Source organism: Anolis carolinensis, chromosome 3 (assembly GCF_035594765.1).
Source record: "Anolis carolinensis isolate JA03-04 chromosome 3, rAnoCar3.1.pri, whole genome shotgun sequence".
Classification (NCBI taxonomy): Eukaryota; Metazoa; Chordata; class Lepidosauria; order Squamata; family Dactyloidae; genus Anolis; species Anolis carolinensis.
In genome coordinates, this window is record NC_085843.1 from 164125498 (window position 1) to 164144579 (window position 19082).

The 19082-nt window shown below is 37.2% G+C and overlaps 1 protein-coding gene across 7 annotated transcripts in view; it reads right to left on the reverse strand.

Moving 5' to 3' along the window:
• The window catches only part of vti1a (vesicle transport through interaction with t-SNAREs 1A), a 381072-nt gene that overhangs the window by 162008 nt on the left and 199982 nt on the right, over positions 1-19082 (reverse strand). For 5 of the 7 annotated variants that reach the window (XR_010004453.1, XM_062975756.1, XM_062975753.1 and 2 more), the window contains 2 exons: positions 4568-4638; positions 3636-3697 (listed from right to left, as the gene is read on the reverse strand). Coding sequence is in view for 6 of the 7 variants with exons in the window: in XM_062975756.1 (XP_062831826.1) it covers positions 3636-3697; positions 4568-4638 (133 nt within the window). In the remaining variant the exon portion in view is untranslated. Of the gene's footprint in view, positions 1-3624; positions 3698-4567; positions 4639-19082 lie in introns of all 7 variants that reach the window. The other 2 variants (XM_062975757.1, XM_062975758.1) reach the window with 1 other exon arrangement.

Below are 19082 nucleotides of genomic sequence, written 5' to 3' on the forward strand. Positions count from 1 at the left end.
AATGAATTTGCATGATTTTAATTGATTTTTAAGAATTGATGTTTTTAATTGTTTGAATTTTAATTGTATTTGTTAATTTTTCGACGTATATGTGTTGGCATTGAATTCCGACCTCTTGAAAGGCCGCCCTGAGTCCACTTTGGGGTGAGAAGGGCAGGGTACAAGTGTAGGAAATAAATAAATAAATACTATTTAAATAACCTATGATACAAAACAAGCAAGGTTGCAATTGCAATGTAATGTCGTTGCACCTTGGTTATTGCCAGAAAGAAAAAGGAGCACCAGTAACTACTTCCAAGCTCTGTTGGGAAATAGAATTTCAAAGTACGAGATATATCACAAATAAAAGAAAATATTTCTGATTAATATCTTTATTAATTACATTACAAACTACCTAAAGACAATCATGCCATTTACCAAGATATGTTTTCAAAACGAACCAGCATACAGCAAGCAAGGATTGCCAACTTCAGCCTGCTGACCTTGTTTTTATTTAGTAATTGGGTGAAATAAAACTTTCCACCATTCATTTCAGCAATTAAGTGCATGTCTCCACGGCTTCTAGATGTAACCAACATTGGGGGGAACTTACCTGCCACTCTCCAGTAATTACTCTTTTTCAGCTATAGTAACTGATCTAGATCCTGAGTTGTTGTTTTTTTTATTCCTTATGATTGCTTTTTGAGTGATCCTAAATAACCACCTGAAACTGCTGACTTTGGAAAACTGCTACTCGGCAGCACCTTTATGTATACAAAACAAATTTAAATTACTTCATGAATTTACCAGTTGAGACATGGGATAACTTCCTCAGCATGTTACAAAGCATATTTCCCACATATAAACCATATTAGCACAAGGATAGAAATAAGCAAATCTATCCAACTTGCACCAGGGGCATTCATTCACTGAACTGGAAGTTGAACCCATCTATCCTGATAAGGAAATCTCCAATATAGGAGTTTATTTTGCACAGAAAAAGGAAATTAAATGTCTTTCTCAAACACAAACAAAAAAGACATGTTCTTTAAAACATCTAACTACATAATCCATTTGTCTGAGAACCCGGCCCCATGAATATTTCACAAAGGTCACATTTTTCATTTGGCTTACGGAACACTTATAAACTAAGAATCCTAACTATCACTCCCAAGCACACAACAATGCCAAAGGTTACAATGTTTTTCTTTGCCCTCTCTAAATTACTTGCAAATGTATTCAAACACAATATGAAAAGATATTTTATTTTACTGAAAATAGCAGACTGTGCTCGTTCGAAATAAAAGCTGAGATTCATCAAGCATAAAGATGTGGGGAAAACACACTGGTTTAGAAACCCATAAATCCTTATTTGAATCTGCCAACCTGAAAGCGAAGTAAAGCCTGAAAAAACTATTTTTCTTAAATGCTATGTCTGATTAAACCATACTATTAAATGACAGCTGAACTTTAACATTAATATGATATTATTTAAATAAGTGTATGGCTTTTTTTAACACTAAAAATGATGAATGATTTTTGGACAGCTCAATTGACGTAAAGCAAGAAAACCCTTTAATGAGATTTGACAAAATGGAGACATATGCAGAATATTCGTTACAGCTCATGTCGCATAACCATTCCTGGTGAGGATATAAGTTTGCCCATAGAGTTTTTATTATTATTTTGATTGTCTACAGGCACTGAACCATCTCTTTCAATTGCTGCTTCCTTTCTCCATGGATTTTGAATTTAGCTTGTGTCATTTACATATTACTCTTAATCAGAGATTTTGTATGCTACGGTTCAGAGTTTGAATTGTGAGAGATTTGTGATATGGAAGCAAGAGGTGCTGTTAACCTTTGTCACGTAAATATAGAAGAAAATAGAAAACAAAAACAAGGTATTTTTATGAAAAGATTAAGAGCTGGTATACATTTTAAACCACTATCTCTACATGGCAAGCTGATTGCCTGCAGTAATTTCTCTTATGCATCAAGCCCTCTTTTCTATGTCATTTCTTCTTTCTTTTCTTACCTACTGGTCTTCTGCCTGCCCCTTAACTTGAACCATTAACAGCTACTTGATTTCTGGCTAAACCTCAGAATTTCCATGGGCTGACGTTTATTGGGCAGATATTTTCACCACAGTGCTTTGTTACACCTTTGATAGGATTATATGGCTAAATTCATCAGGTCTTAGTCTCAACTACTGCACACTCAATGAACCAATGGGACATATGCCAGGAAACTTAATATATGTCCATTCATTCAGTGGACCTACTTCAGCTGGCACAAACAACAAGATTTAATCCACAGTACTTCTTCTTTCTTGAAACTGTTCTTCCCTTTTCATTCATTTATGTAATTTATTAAAAGCAATATGCACGCAGAAACACACAGGACCTCATCACATTGAGGCCCAAAGAGAGAGCGATAGCAGGGGGATTCGCCAGGCAGCGTGGCAAATCCGTGAAGCAGTGGGGGTACCTGTCCTCTCACATCGCCCCATTACCCATCCCACAAGGAGAGGGTGTTACTGCCCAGCTTGCCCCCACACTTTCCCCTTTTTACTCAATGAGAACACAGAATGCCTTCCATGTTCCCATTGCTCTCTCATAAAAACACTTTTACGACAGTATAGGGATGGAGCCCTGCCAGAAGTAGCAATATGTCGTTTAATGGGATCCAGCAGGCTCCATCCCCGAACTGTGGTGAAAGTGTCGTAGGATGGATAGTTTTGCCCGTATGATGAAGTCCACAATTTCTATCTTGGTAAAAACTCTTGATTAGTTTCTCATTTTCAAATATGATGCTCACCCATTCTACAGCAACCATCATTAATATTGCACCCCAGTGCAAGAGCCAAAGCCGCTTAAAATAGTTTTCATGTTATTATGCGTTAAGGAAAAACACTTTAAAAAGACTGGCTTACATATACATAGGTAAGTATCTCAAACTGAACCAGGATATTATATAGCTTAAAAGAATTGCTATATATGATTTTTGAATTCCCCCTTGAGGACATGTGTAACATGAAAGCACTATGCTAGACCCATTTTGTTTCGCACTACCAAGTCAACGAAATCAAGCTTTGTATTTCTGCTGCTTAATTTTGAAAAATCAAAAAGTACCCTGGTCATATAATGGTCTGGTGTGCTAACTGCACATGTTAGGGTGATGTGTAAATGGGCTTCTATGCCCATAGTCTATGCCCTAGTTTGAGGAATAATAATATACTTTGTGAATAGTGTAGTTTAATATTTTGATTAATTATTTCAGTGGTGTTCTAATTAATGAAATAGGCTGGGCAATAAATTCAAACAGACGTAAGTACACACATGAAAACTGATTTCATTTATTAGCTCTATGTAAATAATTGGGGTGGGAAACAGTTCAGCAACAATTTAAGAAAACTACCAAAAAGCAATATCTATGTGTCACACACAATGATGTAAATATTTACATTTTGCCTAATTTAAAATCTGTATGAGATATGGGGAAGTGAGATGGACTGTATTTCCTATCATCTCTTGCCATTGGCTATATTTGAAAGGGCTGATGGAAACTATGATTCAACAACTCCTGAGGGCTACACAGTCCCCATTCCAGATCCCAGAAGAAACAGGAAATGAGAGGTCCCTACCTTGTCCTTACCTTCGTATCATTCCTGTAAGGATCCTTGAACTCTTGCCCAAGTTTGCATCAGTTTCTCTCAGCTATGGAAAAAATTGCATACGTTTCACACAACCCAATATATGAACAGTTTTTTATTTCTTTGGAAAAACTTCCTTCTAGAGATTTCAATTTCATATTTTTAAAAATAAAAGTGACCATTCAAGTTATCCATAAATTTAATAAAAGTGAAAACACCAAACAGTTAGTGCTGCCATAACATAATTTGAGCAGATTTTCAGCCTGAGAACCTGTTTCAGCACCCGAGTTTAGAAGTAGAACCCATGATGTGGCCTAATAACAATAAATAGTTTTGCTATGGGGCATTTTTAAGATTATATAGCATCCAGAATGAAGAGAATAATTATTCTCCCAAAAATAAATGATTGAGATATATTCATAAGAGGTTAGAAAAAGTTTTAAGAAATATCCAGTTAGTCAGCTAATTTTGATGTTGAGTCATCAATTCATTTTGTCAGCATCTCATAACATGGTGACACTTCTGACTACTGACCATTATTATCTAGAATATCCTCTGTCAGCATATTGTCTTCAAATGTTTGGATCCTACAATCTCATCTGTGGAGATGAGGCGGGATACAAATAAAGTTATTATTATTATTAATCTGAAGGTCCTAAGATTGAATTCTGGATATTTCAAGTTGAATCTAAGGTATGAGGCTGGAAAGATAACTGTCTATGAGGTTAGATATAAGTATGGACTTATATGCTCCACAAAGAAAAGGCATGAAACATCTGTGAAGAGCCATCTCTAACCCGTTCTGTAGAAGGAGAAATACTAATTCCTCATTGACTAACTGCTTGTAATTCACTACTATGAATGATGAATTGATTCTGGTGATAATCAGTTTGAAAAGAACTGCAACTAAACAATTTCTTATCATTAAACTTACTCTTTCTCGAGCACGCTGAATCTTTTCTCTATCATGGCTGAGGTTTTCCAGTATGTCCTGACCAATCTGTTCTGCATAAGGAAAAGAAAAAAGAACCTAACATAAATAATGAAAAATAAAATCACCTATATCACAAATTTAATATTTGACTACAAGGAAATCTCCTGATTAAATGTGAAAATAGAGAAATCGATAAGAAGATAAGCAAAGTAATTAAGAATAGTCACGAAAACTCATTAAAACCCTACTAGTCAACAAGAACTCAAACTGGAAACAGAATGAAAGCCAAAAAGATAATATTATAAAAATAAAACCATATTGGACTTGAAAATATAATATAAGTGTTGTGCATAATACTTTGTAAGTCTACTTTCTGGCAAGAATTTCTAGTACAGGCAGTTCCCGAGTTACAATCATCCACCTTACAAATGACTGATAGTTGAGACAGGGTTGACACAACAGGAAACAAGAGAAATCTACCCATCAGAAGGGAAATTTACTCCTGAGAAAAGTTATCATGGGAAAAATAGGTCTCCAGTGAAGCTTTATCACCAATCCATGTTTCCACAAAAAGCCAAATTTTTCAAAATCCAGTTATCACAGAGACAGAAAGTGAGGAAAAATCTCTTTCTGGCAATAAAAACCACACTTAATCTCGGGAGGTGTGAGGGTTAGCAGGGTTGGCATATGGTAAAAAGAAAAAAAATCTCATACTCCATTCCCAATTCACCTATATACCATTTTCATGGGTTACACAATGAAGTGTCTATAATGGGGGTAGTAAAAGCAGAGCACCAGAACAGAGGTGTAAACTTTCTGGTAGAGGGCTACAAAGGAGAAAAGACAGAATCATAGAATCATAGATTTGAAAGAGATCCTGTGATCGAGGTGACCACCCCCCCCCCCCCCCCAGGACTTGTAAAAGATAGTTCAAAAATCAAGACTTTATGTTCTATATTCCATATATTTATAGTAGAAGGTGATTGAGACTTTTTACTGGAGTTTACTGTGGTTTACTAAAACTCTCTGCACAAAAGGTGTTTGACCTTTTAGCCTGAGGCAAGAGATAACAACTTCATGAATTGTAAAATCATGCTGCTAAAACTCCACTTTTATGAATTTCCATGCTGGGTTCTCCAGATGTTATGAACTTCGTTCTTATCAAATATTTTCAATTGTTTATATCATTCATGATTCCCCTTTATGAAATGTAACTCACTTTTTATGAATTCTCCCTTATTTCCATGAAATCTATCTATCTGCCTATATGTATTTGTACTCTTTGGAATCCCCGGAAAATATGTATTTTTCCCAGCCTGGGTTATATTCCAACTTTATTTTATTTTTCATTTTATTTCATATAATTGTCAATTCATGAAATCAAATAGGAAATATTTTGAACTCAACATGAACCCCAGAACCTATCCCATTTCCTATGACCCAGGCTTCCTTTCCCAAAAACAAAAGGATAATCTGCCACCGCTAAATCCAATCAAATTCAAATTGCATGGACAATATAGGGCTTGAGTCACCGAATTCGGAGTTGTTGACCTAAAGGAGATTCGCCCCAAGGCAAACATTGTCATAGCTCGCCCAAAGAAATATCCAGGACACCTCAGGAAGGCGCCCTGCAGAGCCTGTCAATATGGCTCATCACCACCCATCTTTGCTTCCATCTCTGACACCCCAAGGCATATCTAAAATCTGTATACGTGACAGAAACCCGGACATCCTTGATTGCTGCCATTAATACAATAGCACCCTTTAGAAATCAGTCTAGCAGGACTTAATCCTCTGGTTCCTGTCCCCGTCACCTCATTGTTTCGCTAACTCCCACCTTCTCTCTCCTGATTGGCCCGAGTGGAGTCATAAGGCAGCTTCCTATTGGGCCAACGGAGCGAGGCGGGAAACGAAAGCCCGCCTCGTTCAACCTTCTAGCCTATCAACGATCAGATGGGCGGGGAAGCAGGGCGGGAAATTCAAAGGGCTGTCAGACTGAAATTTTGTATAAATATGGCTTTATTTTGATTGTATGGGACTTCTAGTAAGTCGAATGATCGCTACTAGAGTCCTCTTCAGCTGAATTGCTCAATAAAGACTCCTTGGCGGATTTTCCTTCAACTTTGGCGGACCTTCTTCATTTCGGCTTCAGGTTGTATTGCGGCTCGTATTTTCCTTTTGGCTCCGCCAAGGTCCATTCTCTCAGGACCGGATCGGGTCTCTCCTTAAGGGCCCCGATCCCCTAAAATGCGGTCGACAACAATCCCATGGGCTATCAAGTTCATCCCCCTGCCATGTAGGAAAAGCACAATCAAACAGATGGCCATCCAGCCTTTGTTCAAAAGATGTCATGGAAATCTTCTTCTACCATTTCAGACATAACTAGGTATAACTTTTGGTGTGATGAGGCTGAAACACTGGAGACTGAATTGAACTTTCAAAAATGTACGTATCAACAGCTGTGGAATTCTCGAAGCTTTAAAAGTATATTTCAGAAAGAATTGGGAAGTTGGGTAGTTATGGTCCTGAAAGTGAAAAGGCAAGAAGTATACAGGTGTTTATCGCTTGGTTTGTTCTTGCTTGGTTGTATTTTTTTTTTACAAAAACAGACACTAAATTTCACCATATGACCATGTTCATGAGCAACAAAGGGCAAAACATATTCCTATATTTCAGCAATGGTCATTTAACAAATAGGAAAAGATAATTTTAATGATCAAATTGTCAGGCATTTGACAATGAGTCAATAATTGTTTATGTCAATTGCTGTCAAGTCAGTATTGACTTTTAATGGACAAATTATCTTGTTTGATTAGAGAAAGGCCATTGCTGACATTTCTCAAATATTGGAAACCCCTTATGAACCTTTTGCAAAAATAGATATGATTTGATTGTTTTTGTTTTTGATTATTAGAAGGAACTGATAATGGAAAAAAGAGAAATTTTATTAATGTTAGAGAGTGAGGTATGAATAAGTATGTAATATGTGTAACTAAGAAAAGATGAATTGAAGTCATCTCTCTCTCTTTTTTACCTTTTTCCTTTTCTTTATTGTCTCAAATATCTTTAGAGTAAGTTTTAATTAAAAACAGCTTTGACTTGTGAAAATCCTGTGAATGACATAACTTTATTAACAGTCCTACAAACTCAGGGTTGGAAAGCCAGTGTGCTGTGGTAGTTTGAATCCTTAGCTGTGACTCTTGTGATCAGGAATTAAATCCCTGCCCAGCCATGGAAACTCAATGGATGACTTTGCGCAAGTCAGATTCTATAAGCCATAGAGGAAAGCAAACAAAAACACCCTCTGAACAAATCTTGCTGAGAAAACTCCATGATAGGTTTGTCTTACGATCTCATCAGATGGGGTAACTGGCAGCATACCCCAGATCATCTATTGTTTTATGATGGAGCTCCCATCCCATGATATAGAACTACTTGCAATGGAACTCCATCACAAGACTATAGAGGATTGGGTGTGGGCTGCCGCCACCACAACACGGTGGAATCAATGGGGGGAAGCTGGATGGAGGGTGCTTCTTCCGTGGGATGAGGTGGGGGGATACCGTGGAATGTGGGGCATGGGGCAATTGTTCCCCCTGCCAGGCACTGCCAGATTCACCACGCTGCGTGGTGATTCGGGTGGCTGATACGATGAAGTCGTTAGTGTCACCATTGGTAGGAAATGACTTGATGGTAAACAACAACAGCAAACACACTGGTTTCCTGAACTGAGACTACTTGTAATTCATATAATCTTTTTCTACTGTCTTCACTTTTTCCAGGCATTATCCTCTTTCCTAATGTGTACTGTTATGTCAAAGTATGTGTCGCACCTCAGCAATGGTTCACCTTGTTCCAACACACAAATTCCACCACAGCAGGCTTGAGTCTTTTCAGTTTATTGAAGAAAGATAGCAAAACTTATTAAAAAGCAGAAAAATAAGTAAAAACCAATGGCAAGTGCAATTCTTAAACACAGTTCAATAATTTCGTAGATATTAGTCCAAAATCCAAAAATAGCACAGTAAATCCAAGGTAACATGAATACATGAGCTTCAAAAGTAATCCAAACACAAATTTGAGGCTGGAACAAGGAAAGACTTGATTCTCCAAAAGCGAAGTTGCTCTGACTAAAATCTCTCCTCAGAAACACTGTAATGACTCATGGGCCTTGTAGTCCTGCTCATGACATTGTGATGCCTGATGAAGAAGAAAACTTGGGTTTTTTACCTTCCCAGTCAGAACTGGAATCTTCCCAGCCAGGTTCTTCCCAGCCAGATCTGGGAACCTTGCACCTGCAAGAGAGTTGTGTTCCAGAAGTATGTCAAACAAACCCTGAGCCTACATCTCCTGTGTTTTCTCGCCATGAGTTTTGTAAACAACAGAGAGGTTTGGAAGCGGCCTCGCGCAGGAGTGCTAGAATAGCTGCTAAGAATTTAGCCAATTAAGCCTGCTTTCCGTGAGAATCTTTAAGGAGTCAAACATCTGGTCTCAGAGATTAGCTTTGTTCCTGGTTCCCAGAGAACTGCTCTCGGCGGGAAAGTTAGACTCTATATAGGTGTTTTAACCGCGAAGTAACTTCGCGGAGTCAATTCGTCAGCCTCCGGAGCGAGTTGTGTCTGGACAGCGCGCTCCGTTCCAAGCCTCGTTCCTGTTCAAGCCTTGTCCTTGTTCTCAAGCCTTCGCTCCTGCTTCCCAGCCTTGTTCACCTTCGGACCTTGCCTCGCCTTCCAGGACTAAACCTTGCCTTGTTTCACGGATTTTACCAAGTAATTCCACGGACCTTGTTCTTGTTCCTCGTTACCTTGTGTCACGATTCAAGCCTTGTTTTCAAGTATCAACTTAATTTCTAGCCTTGCTCAAGTTCATGGACTAAAGGACCTTGTCATCTCCCCTCACTTGCTTGGCAAGTGAGTGTTTCGGTTATTGGATTACAACTTTGGACCTTAATATCTCATATTGGACATTGTTTCTTTGGACTAATTTTGACCTTTCCTGAAAGGTCTAACTCTGAACTATTTTCTACACTTGTTTTTATTAACTTTATATACTCCTTCAATAAAGATATTAGATAGATTCTGGCCTCTGTGTATGGTTATTGGTGCCCTGCAGCCTGGGTCCTGACAAACACCTACTTTAAAAACTCTTTGCAACTGAAAAACCTATTCCTTTGAGCTCTAGCCCCCCTCCCCCCACGCTTGCCTCCGATTCTCACGGAGCATCTGAGTCCTGATTTTAATTTCAACCTGGAATCCCTATCTAACACAAACTCATCCTCTTCGTTCCCATCTGCATTCTGTTGACAATTCTCAGATTCAAGTGAAAGATCATCCTTATTACAAACTTTGGCAGCATCTCTGCTAGACTCAGAGGCATCCACAGACCTCTGTTTTTCTAAGCTATCAACACTTTCCGAACCCACCTGCACTTCAGAAACATCAACATTTCAAGAGACAGACTGCTGTTCCCCAAATCCCCTTTCTTCATCATCAGGCTGAACCACAACAGTATGTACAATAGCTTCACTTAAGTTATTTTGGTTTCTAGGGAAAATTCAAGCTTAATTTATCACTAGACCTATATATTTGCTTTTTTGACTCCATGGTATCTGTAGAATCAAATTTCAAATTAGTTGATTCCCTTCCTGTAACAGCATTCTGCGCTACATTTCATAACTATACATAGAAATTGGAACTACTATAGCATTGATGATCCCGACTTTAGTATTTAATGATATATTTCTTAACTTCGGGCCCTTATTTAGTTCCCTTCATAGCTGCCTGGCCTAATCTTGTTTTCTTCTGATATCTTGACTGCAGTCTAAAGTTTGAGTTTTGACTAAGCCAAACTATAGAAAATCTTTATTTCTGTGTCTTCATCATCCACCTTAAAGTCATGTAAAGTTTTTGTGGTCATTAATTTTATATATACCCATGGTTGTTTTTCATCTTTGTAATTCACTGATATTTTAGTTGTACAAATAATACCTCTTACAGGTGAAAGGTGCTATAACATATAGTTATCGAGCTAAGAAACTATAAGGACTATTATGTATTGCATGGGCAAATAGGCATTAATATTTGAAGGCATATAGATTCTTCATCCTTTTTCCATGTCTATAGAAAACTGAAATCAAAACTGAAACCTTTGAGGCTCATGATGAGGCTGTGAATGTGAGGAAACATTCAGTGTTTTTTTCCAATTTTATTTTAGTATTTTTACTTTATTTTGTTTGTTGGACATACTTTTTCTGTTATCTCATATTCTGAGCCTTCACAGTGGAAATGTATACATGTACAAAACATTATTGTATATTTGCACACAAATACAAATCTATTAAATCTCCCTGTGCATTAAACAATCTAATTTAACTAGTGATCAAACCCCATTTAAATGAAGTAAAGAAAATATTGCCTTGGCAGAAAAACAATGACAAATAATAATAACTTCAGCGGCTCCTTTAGAAAGAAAGCAACATTGTCAATCACTAACTTCTAACAACCAAGCTTTTCGCCTTGCTATCAAGACAACAGCGGCATCAACAGTAACCAAGAGTACAATTCTGTCAGCTTTGACAAATAGTGTATTTTCCTCTCATTGCCAATGACTGAAGATATCAATAAATAAAGAAAGGAGACCATGTCAGTTGGTATACCACAAAATGAATTGTTGATATGACACTCTGGGGTGATACTTTCAGCCAGAAATTTCAGACTAGTAGAGAACTCAAAGAATTGATATAGCTGCATTGTCTCCTAACAAATATATACAAATAACTGGAAGGCTCAACAAATCGTACCCATCACATCTCCCCCCCCCCCCCCCCCAAATCTTGTATTGAAATAAGAGATGACTCTAAAATGGCTATTAGTAGGTAAACAATCATCAGAATAAAATAATGTCTGAGATAGAATTATAATCAACTAAGACTTCTACACATTAACAGCTTTACATCCTATCTACATACATATAAGACAACGATGTGGATTTAAATAAACAGGGCTTTTGAGCCTCATTCTTGATGAAATCCTGTGATAAATCACTCAGGGGTATTCTCTGGAAAAAGAAAAGTAATAGTATGTAAGGGCTGCAATATTGCCAATGCAATCATGCAAAGGTATTGAGGACTTGTGCCATCATGTTCTAGAATGCTAGTGCTCAATTGACCAAATAAATAAATAAAACAATGCTAAGAACACTTTTGTAGAAAACCATTAATCAATGAGGTATATTTACATTTTTATACCCAGCTTCAGTTGAGTAAATAGTGTTTAAACACTTTGGTACTTCTCTGCCACAGGCATAGAATTACACTAGTATAATCCCAAGGTACATAAGTAATGTTGCTAGGGCCATGTGCTCTATTTTGCGGTGAAGGCAGAAAATATTTTATAGTGATGTGCAATTATAAAATCGTATCTTTGAAGATGTCTTCTATCTGAAGGACTGTTTGCTCAAAATCTAAAGACAATCAGAGGAAGAAGAACAGAATCCTTGACCAACTAGACATGAGACTCGATAAGCATAACATCATCTGGACACCGCTTCGCCATTACAGTGAGGCATTTTATATTTCTGTTTATATTATGCAATATTTTTGTATATTATTTTTGCACTCACACATACAAATTAGCACTTGCACATCTTATGGAAATCTCTGACCCCCCTTTGCCCTTTTTTCTTGTGATCTATAGCTGACCATTGAAATGTTGTACAAGCTGAGCACTTAACTCACATAATTTCAGAAATTTCCTGTTATCTCTCTATGTCCCCAAAGTAAGATGATATACATATTCATTCCCTTCACCACATAAATTGACATTTACGATCAAATTAAAAAGTTTTGCTTAGTTATTCTAAACAACGGTTAATTATTTATAGTATTGATGGTAAATTTTGGAATAGATTTTGCAAACTACATGGTGAAAAGGACCTCCACATATACAGCTTAGACCAAGGTTCTTGAAATACATAGTAGAGCCTATTCCCCCTTCTCGGTACATCCCCATATTTCAAAAGCAGGTTTTCAGGAAGCATTGTGATATAGTGCAGTATGGACGGAGGCAAAACACACAGTGGATATACAAAACTTGTGCAAAAACCAGGATTGTCTCATATATTCTCTGAAGCAAATTGCTATATTTTGGTTTTAATCTGACTGCCTATGTGTATACATTGGAGCTCTGAAACATCAGGGTTTGTTATTTCACTGCAACTAAGCAATTATTAAATTAAGCAATGCTGAAATAAAAAGGAAGTAATATTTACTTTAATATAATATAGAATATACACAGAATCATAACATACAAGTACTTTTACACCATCAGAATAATATAATTTTGCTCCCTGACAAAAGACAGAAACGTTTAACAGACATGCTATCTCATCCTTAAGTTATGCTGCAATGAAATGATAACATATCACCAAGGATACATTCATCATCCCATAAAGCCTTAAGGGACAATGAAACAAATGTCTTCAAATCCAAATTTATGTTGTTAGATTTAACCTGGGAAGCTGAAGTACTAAGCAAAGAGAGTGGCATCTTTGGATGGTCCGGATATTACGCAAAACAATTTAGTCTCACACAACTGAATTACATTGATCCTTGGGCGTGCAAACTCCAGCAACACATAGTACACACATGTGAGCTTGGGAGTTTTTTTTTCTTTTTTCAAAGAATCATAAACAAGAAGGGAATGTATGGGTTATCAGGTCCCATAACTGGCTTAGTGCAGGATCTCCAACCAGAGCTTCCTGCATCCCTTGAAGGTAATTTTCCAGCCTCTTTTTGAGGACATCTAGAAAAGGAGACCTCGCCACATCCCTCAGCAATTGGTTTCGCTGCTAACCATTCTTACAGTCAAGAAATTCCTCTTAATGTTCAATTCAAATTTACCCTTCCTATAACTTGAAATTATTAGAATTAGTTCTACCTGTGAAGCAGCAGAGAATAATAATAATAATAAAATAAAACTTTATTTATACCCCGCCACCATCTCCCCAATGGGGACTCGGGGCGGCTTACATGGGGCCACGCCCAAAACAATACAATATAAACAGCATATAAAAGAACAGCACAACACAATACAATAAACAATACAGTAAATAATATCCATTACAAAATAAAACAAGGAGACAATAAAAACAAGGGCAGACCACATGAACATTAAGTTAAAACTCGGGGTGAGAAAGACATAAAAATAAAAACCACAGCGAACAGAGAACAAGCCTGCACCCTCCTTTCACCCTTGATGGATTTAAAAAGTGTGATTATACCTTCTCCTCATCAAGCTAAACATACACAGATCCTTCTACCTTTCCTCATATGTTTTGTTCTCCAAACCTCTTGTCATTCTCATTGCCTTTCTATGAAAAGTGAATGCAGTACTCCTGATAAGGTCTGGCCAGTGCAGAATATGGTGTGACTAATACTTCCCTTGATTTGGGAAGATTTTTTTAATGCAGACTCGACCGTCTTTGCATAGTATCATACTGCTGGATTGTGTTCACTAAGGAACTTCTGAGCTTTATCTCTGCTTCCTCGAACTGCCCATGAATAAAATTCTTACCATTTGAAAGGTTGGGACATAAAGTTTCAAATAATTCCCACAAGATGCCTCTCCCAGTGAATGAACAGCATCTTTTGTTGTTGTTGTTTATTCATTCAGTCATTTCCGACTCATTGTGACCTCATGGACCAGCCCACATCAGAGCTCCCTGTCGGCCGTCGCCACCCCCAGTTTCTTCAAGGTCAAGCCAGTCACCCCAAAAATACCATCCATCCATCTTGCCCTTGATCGGCCCCTCTTCCTTTTTCCTTCCATTTCCCCCAGCATCATTCTTTTCTCCAAACTTTCCTGTCTTCTCATTAGGTGGCCAAAGTACTTCATCTTTGCCTTTAATATCCTTCCCTCCAATGAGCAGTCCAGCATTATTTCCTGGAGTATGAACTGGTTTGATCTTCTTACAGTCCAAGGCATTCTCTGAATTTTTCTCCAACACCACAGTTCAAAAGCCTCTATCTTCCTTCGCTCAGCCTTCCTTATGGTCCAGCTCTCGCATCCATAGGTTACTACGGGGAATATCATTGATTTAACTATGCAGACCTTCATTGCCAGTGTGATTGTCCCTATACTTCGAAAACAGCCCCTATCCTCAGTAGTTTGCAAGATGGCAACCCCACAACAAAAAAGGTATTCTGTGTTCCACAGTTCATCAAGATTGAATCTGTAATGGCATTGCAGTGTGTGTTTCAGTGGCATTTTGGTTAGTAAAACCTTATAGTTTGATAATTCATTAAACCATTCGTAACTTTTTATGTAATTGTAACATGTTGCCATCATGAAATACACTGCTTTGAAATTGTGTCCATTATTTTGAAACTCCCTGTATATGAGAAGAGAAACATGGAACATATTGGGGGATGACAATGAGTATTTTTCCTTTAACATCTGCTGTATAAAGTAAGCTTAGTAACTAAGAAGCTGGAAGCTTAGCAAATGGAATTCTATAAAACATTGATTGCATCAGTAAGAGATAAGGAGGGCGAAGGGAGAAAAGGGTGTAATGTTCTTTGGAAAAGATTGATGGTGAAATATTACTAAAGTGACAACTCAGATTTATAGACATGGCGATACATAGTTTGAAACAAGAGAGTCCAGATTTCAGCCAAATCACTTTGTTTCTGACAGCAAGTTAATGAAAGAACTTGCTTACTGAATATAAATATTTTATTTGACACATTTAGATATGAAAACCAATGATAATCAATAGAAGTATTTAGATCATAAGGATCTTGAATGAAAAGGTATAATAGTCAATCACCACAAACAAATACACAGAAAATTGCAAAATGTTACATAAACTGTTACTTAACTCACACTTTACAATTGAGATTGTTGTCTTAGAAATTAGAAATAAATTCCCTTCTCTCATAAGTTATATTTTCTAATCAAAAATTATCAGATCATTTTCTTTTTTTCACAAAGTGTCTATAGGAGGTTTCTAGTTTTTGAAAAATGTTACCAATAACCTCTCTAATCAAGCCAGACAATTTGTCAATTTCTGTAAAGTCCGTCAGTTTCAGCCACAATTCCTCCATTGCTGGTTGTATTGAATTCCTCCGTCTTTGCACATACAACAGTTTTGCTGCTGTGGTCATATAATAAACCAATCTCCCATTACTCTTTTCCAATTATACATTCATTAGTCTGAAAAAAGAAGTTCCAGTTTTGGCTATTAATTATTAAAATCCTCTGCATCAAGGTGTGGATTTGAATTCATTTTAAGCTTTTTTACATACCCACTACAAATGAAAATGTCCCTTCATGTTTTTCACACTTCCATCAGACATTGGATCCATTTTTATGTATTCCAGACAATTTATCTGGGGTCAAGTACCAATGATACATCATTTTATAAAAATTATATTTAGGATCGTAACATAATATAGATTTCAACTCCTTTGACCACTTATTTTCCCATTTGTCCATCTCTATCTTTATTATACAGATAGACCAGTGGAAAATATGTGGTAAAATGAGTTGTTCTTCTTTCATTTCAAATTTCAGCAACAATCAGACAAGTACTTTCTGCTTTATTTTGTATTCTTCAAAAGTGGTAGCAATGCACAGACAAGAGAGAAGGACAGTACTCTTCCTGATGTAGTTATATCTGTAGCATAAGCAAACAAAGTTAAAAGCAATAAATAGAAGCAAGGATGTATTAATAACGGATGCCACAAATCACCAGCCACAAACACTAAAGCCATGTACTGAAAACCATACATATGGAAAATACGCCAAACTTTTCTTGAGACCGGGAGACTTTTAAAAAAAAACAACAGGTTAACTGCTCAGAAACCTAGGAGCTGGCTTCAATGCCACTCATTCTTTGAATATGAATTAGCACTGGGTAATCACAGCATATTTATGAGGCCTTTTGCCTGGTCCTCCTCTCCTGTGAATGCTGTATTATTCATTGCATGTGCCCTGACCTCAACGCGCTCCTGTTCTGACAAATCATACTTGATTAAGACAAATCTTTATTAGTTAGCTAGTCAACTTCCCCATTTATCATTTGCAAATCCCATTCTCCTTTTCAGATACAGTAGAAGTGACTGAGACCATTTTTCTCCTGTACAAAAACAAAATGCTTGTTACAGCCAATAAGTGCAAACAGAAGCCCAGGAATCAGTAATAGATGATAAAACATCAATTTAATGGGTATAAATTACAAACCCTGCAAAGCTAACAGAACAGCATGTTTCTGTTGGCCTGAGAAAAATGATAATTAGCCAGTCCTTTCACTAACTTCGATTTCCTGCTTCCAGAATGAACGTTTGCTTGACAACAAAATGCCACGTATAAAAAATGTATTGCAAAGTTGGAGACACAGAGTTCTAAGGTTAAAAAGATAGAAAACAAAATGCAGAAGACTGCTGAGTAAAGAGATTGTTCAAGGTTCTTAGCGGAAAAAGATATCTTAAAAGTGGAAACATAAAAGAATGAATTTAAAATTATTTATGAGCCTTCAGTACTGTATGAAAATGTAATACTTTGCCCTAAAAAGAATAGAATTCTGCTTCAAAAATGATTCAATTGAATGTTCTTTTTCTTTAGAAGTGAATTTACAATATGGTAAGACAAATAAATATCTTAAATAGCATAATGAAGATTAATATTTAAGCCTGGTAGTATTTTTAAAAAAATTGTGCTTATGCCCCTTCCCCTAATATTTGACTTGAATGGATATCTCCACTTTGGCAGCAATATCAGCAAAACATATTTGTTACATATCACTGCAAGTAATCAGAGCCGCTGCTAGCTATTCCTAAAAAAACAAAACAAAAAAAGTCACTTCTCCTACTGTTACTTATTTCAGTGGTTTCTTTGTGGTGGGACTAATATTGATCAACATCAGTTTTTTTATAATAATAAAACTAATAATAAAACTTTATTTGTAACCCGCCTTATCTCCCCGAGAGGATTCAGGGAGCTTAAAAAAAAAAGGCAAACATTAAATGCCAAAGATGAACAATAACCAATAAACAACCAAATTAAAACCAATAAACAAAACAATATAAGAACTTATAACAACAAAACAAGATATTCAAATAGTTAAATAGAACATAATGAAAATCAATCAAACATACACTCACATAAGGATCTAATAAAGCTAAAATACTTTAAAATTATTAAATAACGGCTGCAGCTCAAAAAGTCAGGGCAAGTTAGCCTGTTTCGAGTTGAATGTATAATACATTATGTTCTAGTCCTCTTCCTCTCGATAAGTTAAAGCACATAAATGTGTTTTCAGTGTTTATTAAACAAGAAGAGGGTGGGGGCCATTTTAACCTCTTTGTGGAGGGAATTTCAAAGGCGACCACTGGCCAGGGAGTTAAACACATGTCCCTCAACACCATTATCTGGGTCCGGACCTCCAGGAAGGACGGGAGCCACTGAAGTACAGTGCCCCCTAATCCCACCCTAAAGAGCTGGTCCAGCCGATAGTATCAAAAGCCGTTGAGAGGTCCAGAAGAACCAACAGGGACACACTCCCCCGTTTAACTCTCTTTGTAAATCATCCATCAAGGCGAGCAATGTCATCTCTGTTCTGTGGCAAGACCTGAAACCAGACTGAAATGGATCCAGATAATCAGTTTCATCCAATAAACTTTGGAGTTAAGAGGCCACCACCTTCTCTAGAACCTTGCCAAGACAGAGGAGATTTGATACTGGTCGGTAGTTGTTCCGTTGAGTGGGATCCAGTGCTGGTTTCTTTAATTGAGGTCTTACTACTGCCTCCTTGAAACTAATTGGCATTATGCCTTGGGTCCGCACCTTTACCGACTCTACCAATCACCCCCCAAGCCAATTTAATTAGCCAGGATGGGCAAGGATCTAGAGAACAAGTAGTCGCCTTCATTTTCCCCAAGATCTCATCCACATCCTCAGGCTGTACAAGTTGAAAAGAATCCATTAAACAAGGACAGGCAGATCCCTCAGTTACATTCACGGAGACTGCATCAACACTGGTGTCTAAGTCAGAACAGATCTGAGCAACTTTATCTACAAAGGACCTAGCAAACTCCTCGCAATGAGTTGCCGACTGGTCAAGGATCCTTGGCTAAGTCCTCTAACCACTTTTGACCCAAATTGGGATTTTAATATTATTGTGTATATTGACTTTTATGGCTGTTTTTAATCATGTTGAAGTTTTACTGCTCGGTTTAATGTTTTATCTGATTTGTGCTGTCGTGTCTGGGCATGGCCCCATGTAAGCCGCCCCGAGTCCCTCCGGGGAGATGGGGCGGGATATAAGAATAAAATTATTATTATTATTATTATAACCACTTGAAACAGCTCTCTTGAGTGGTTCTTTGCAGATGCAATGTTGGTAGCAATAAACAATTTTTCAGCCACCTTCATTGCTGCGGAATAGGCTTTGAAATAAGTGCTAGACCATGCTCAGTCGGATTTGCTGCAAGTTCTGTTCTGATCTCCGTTATACT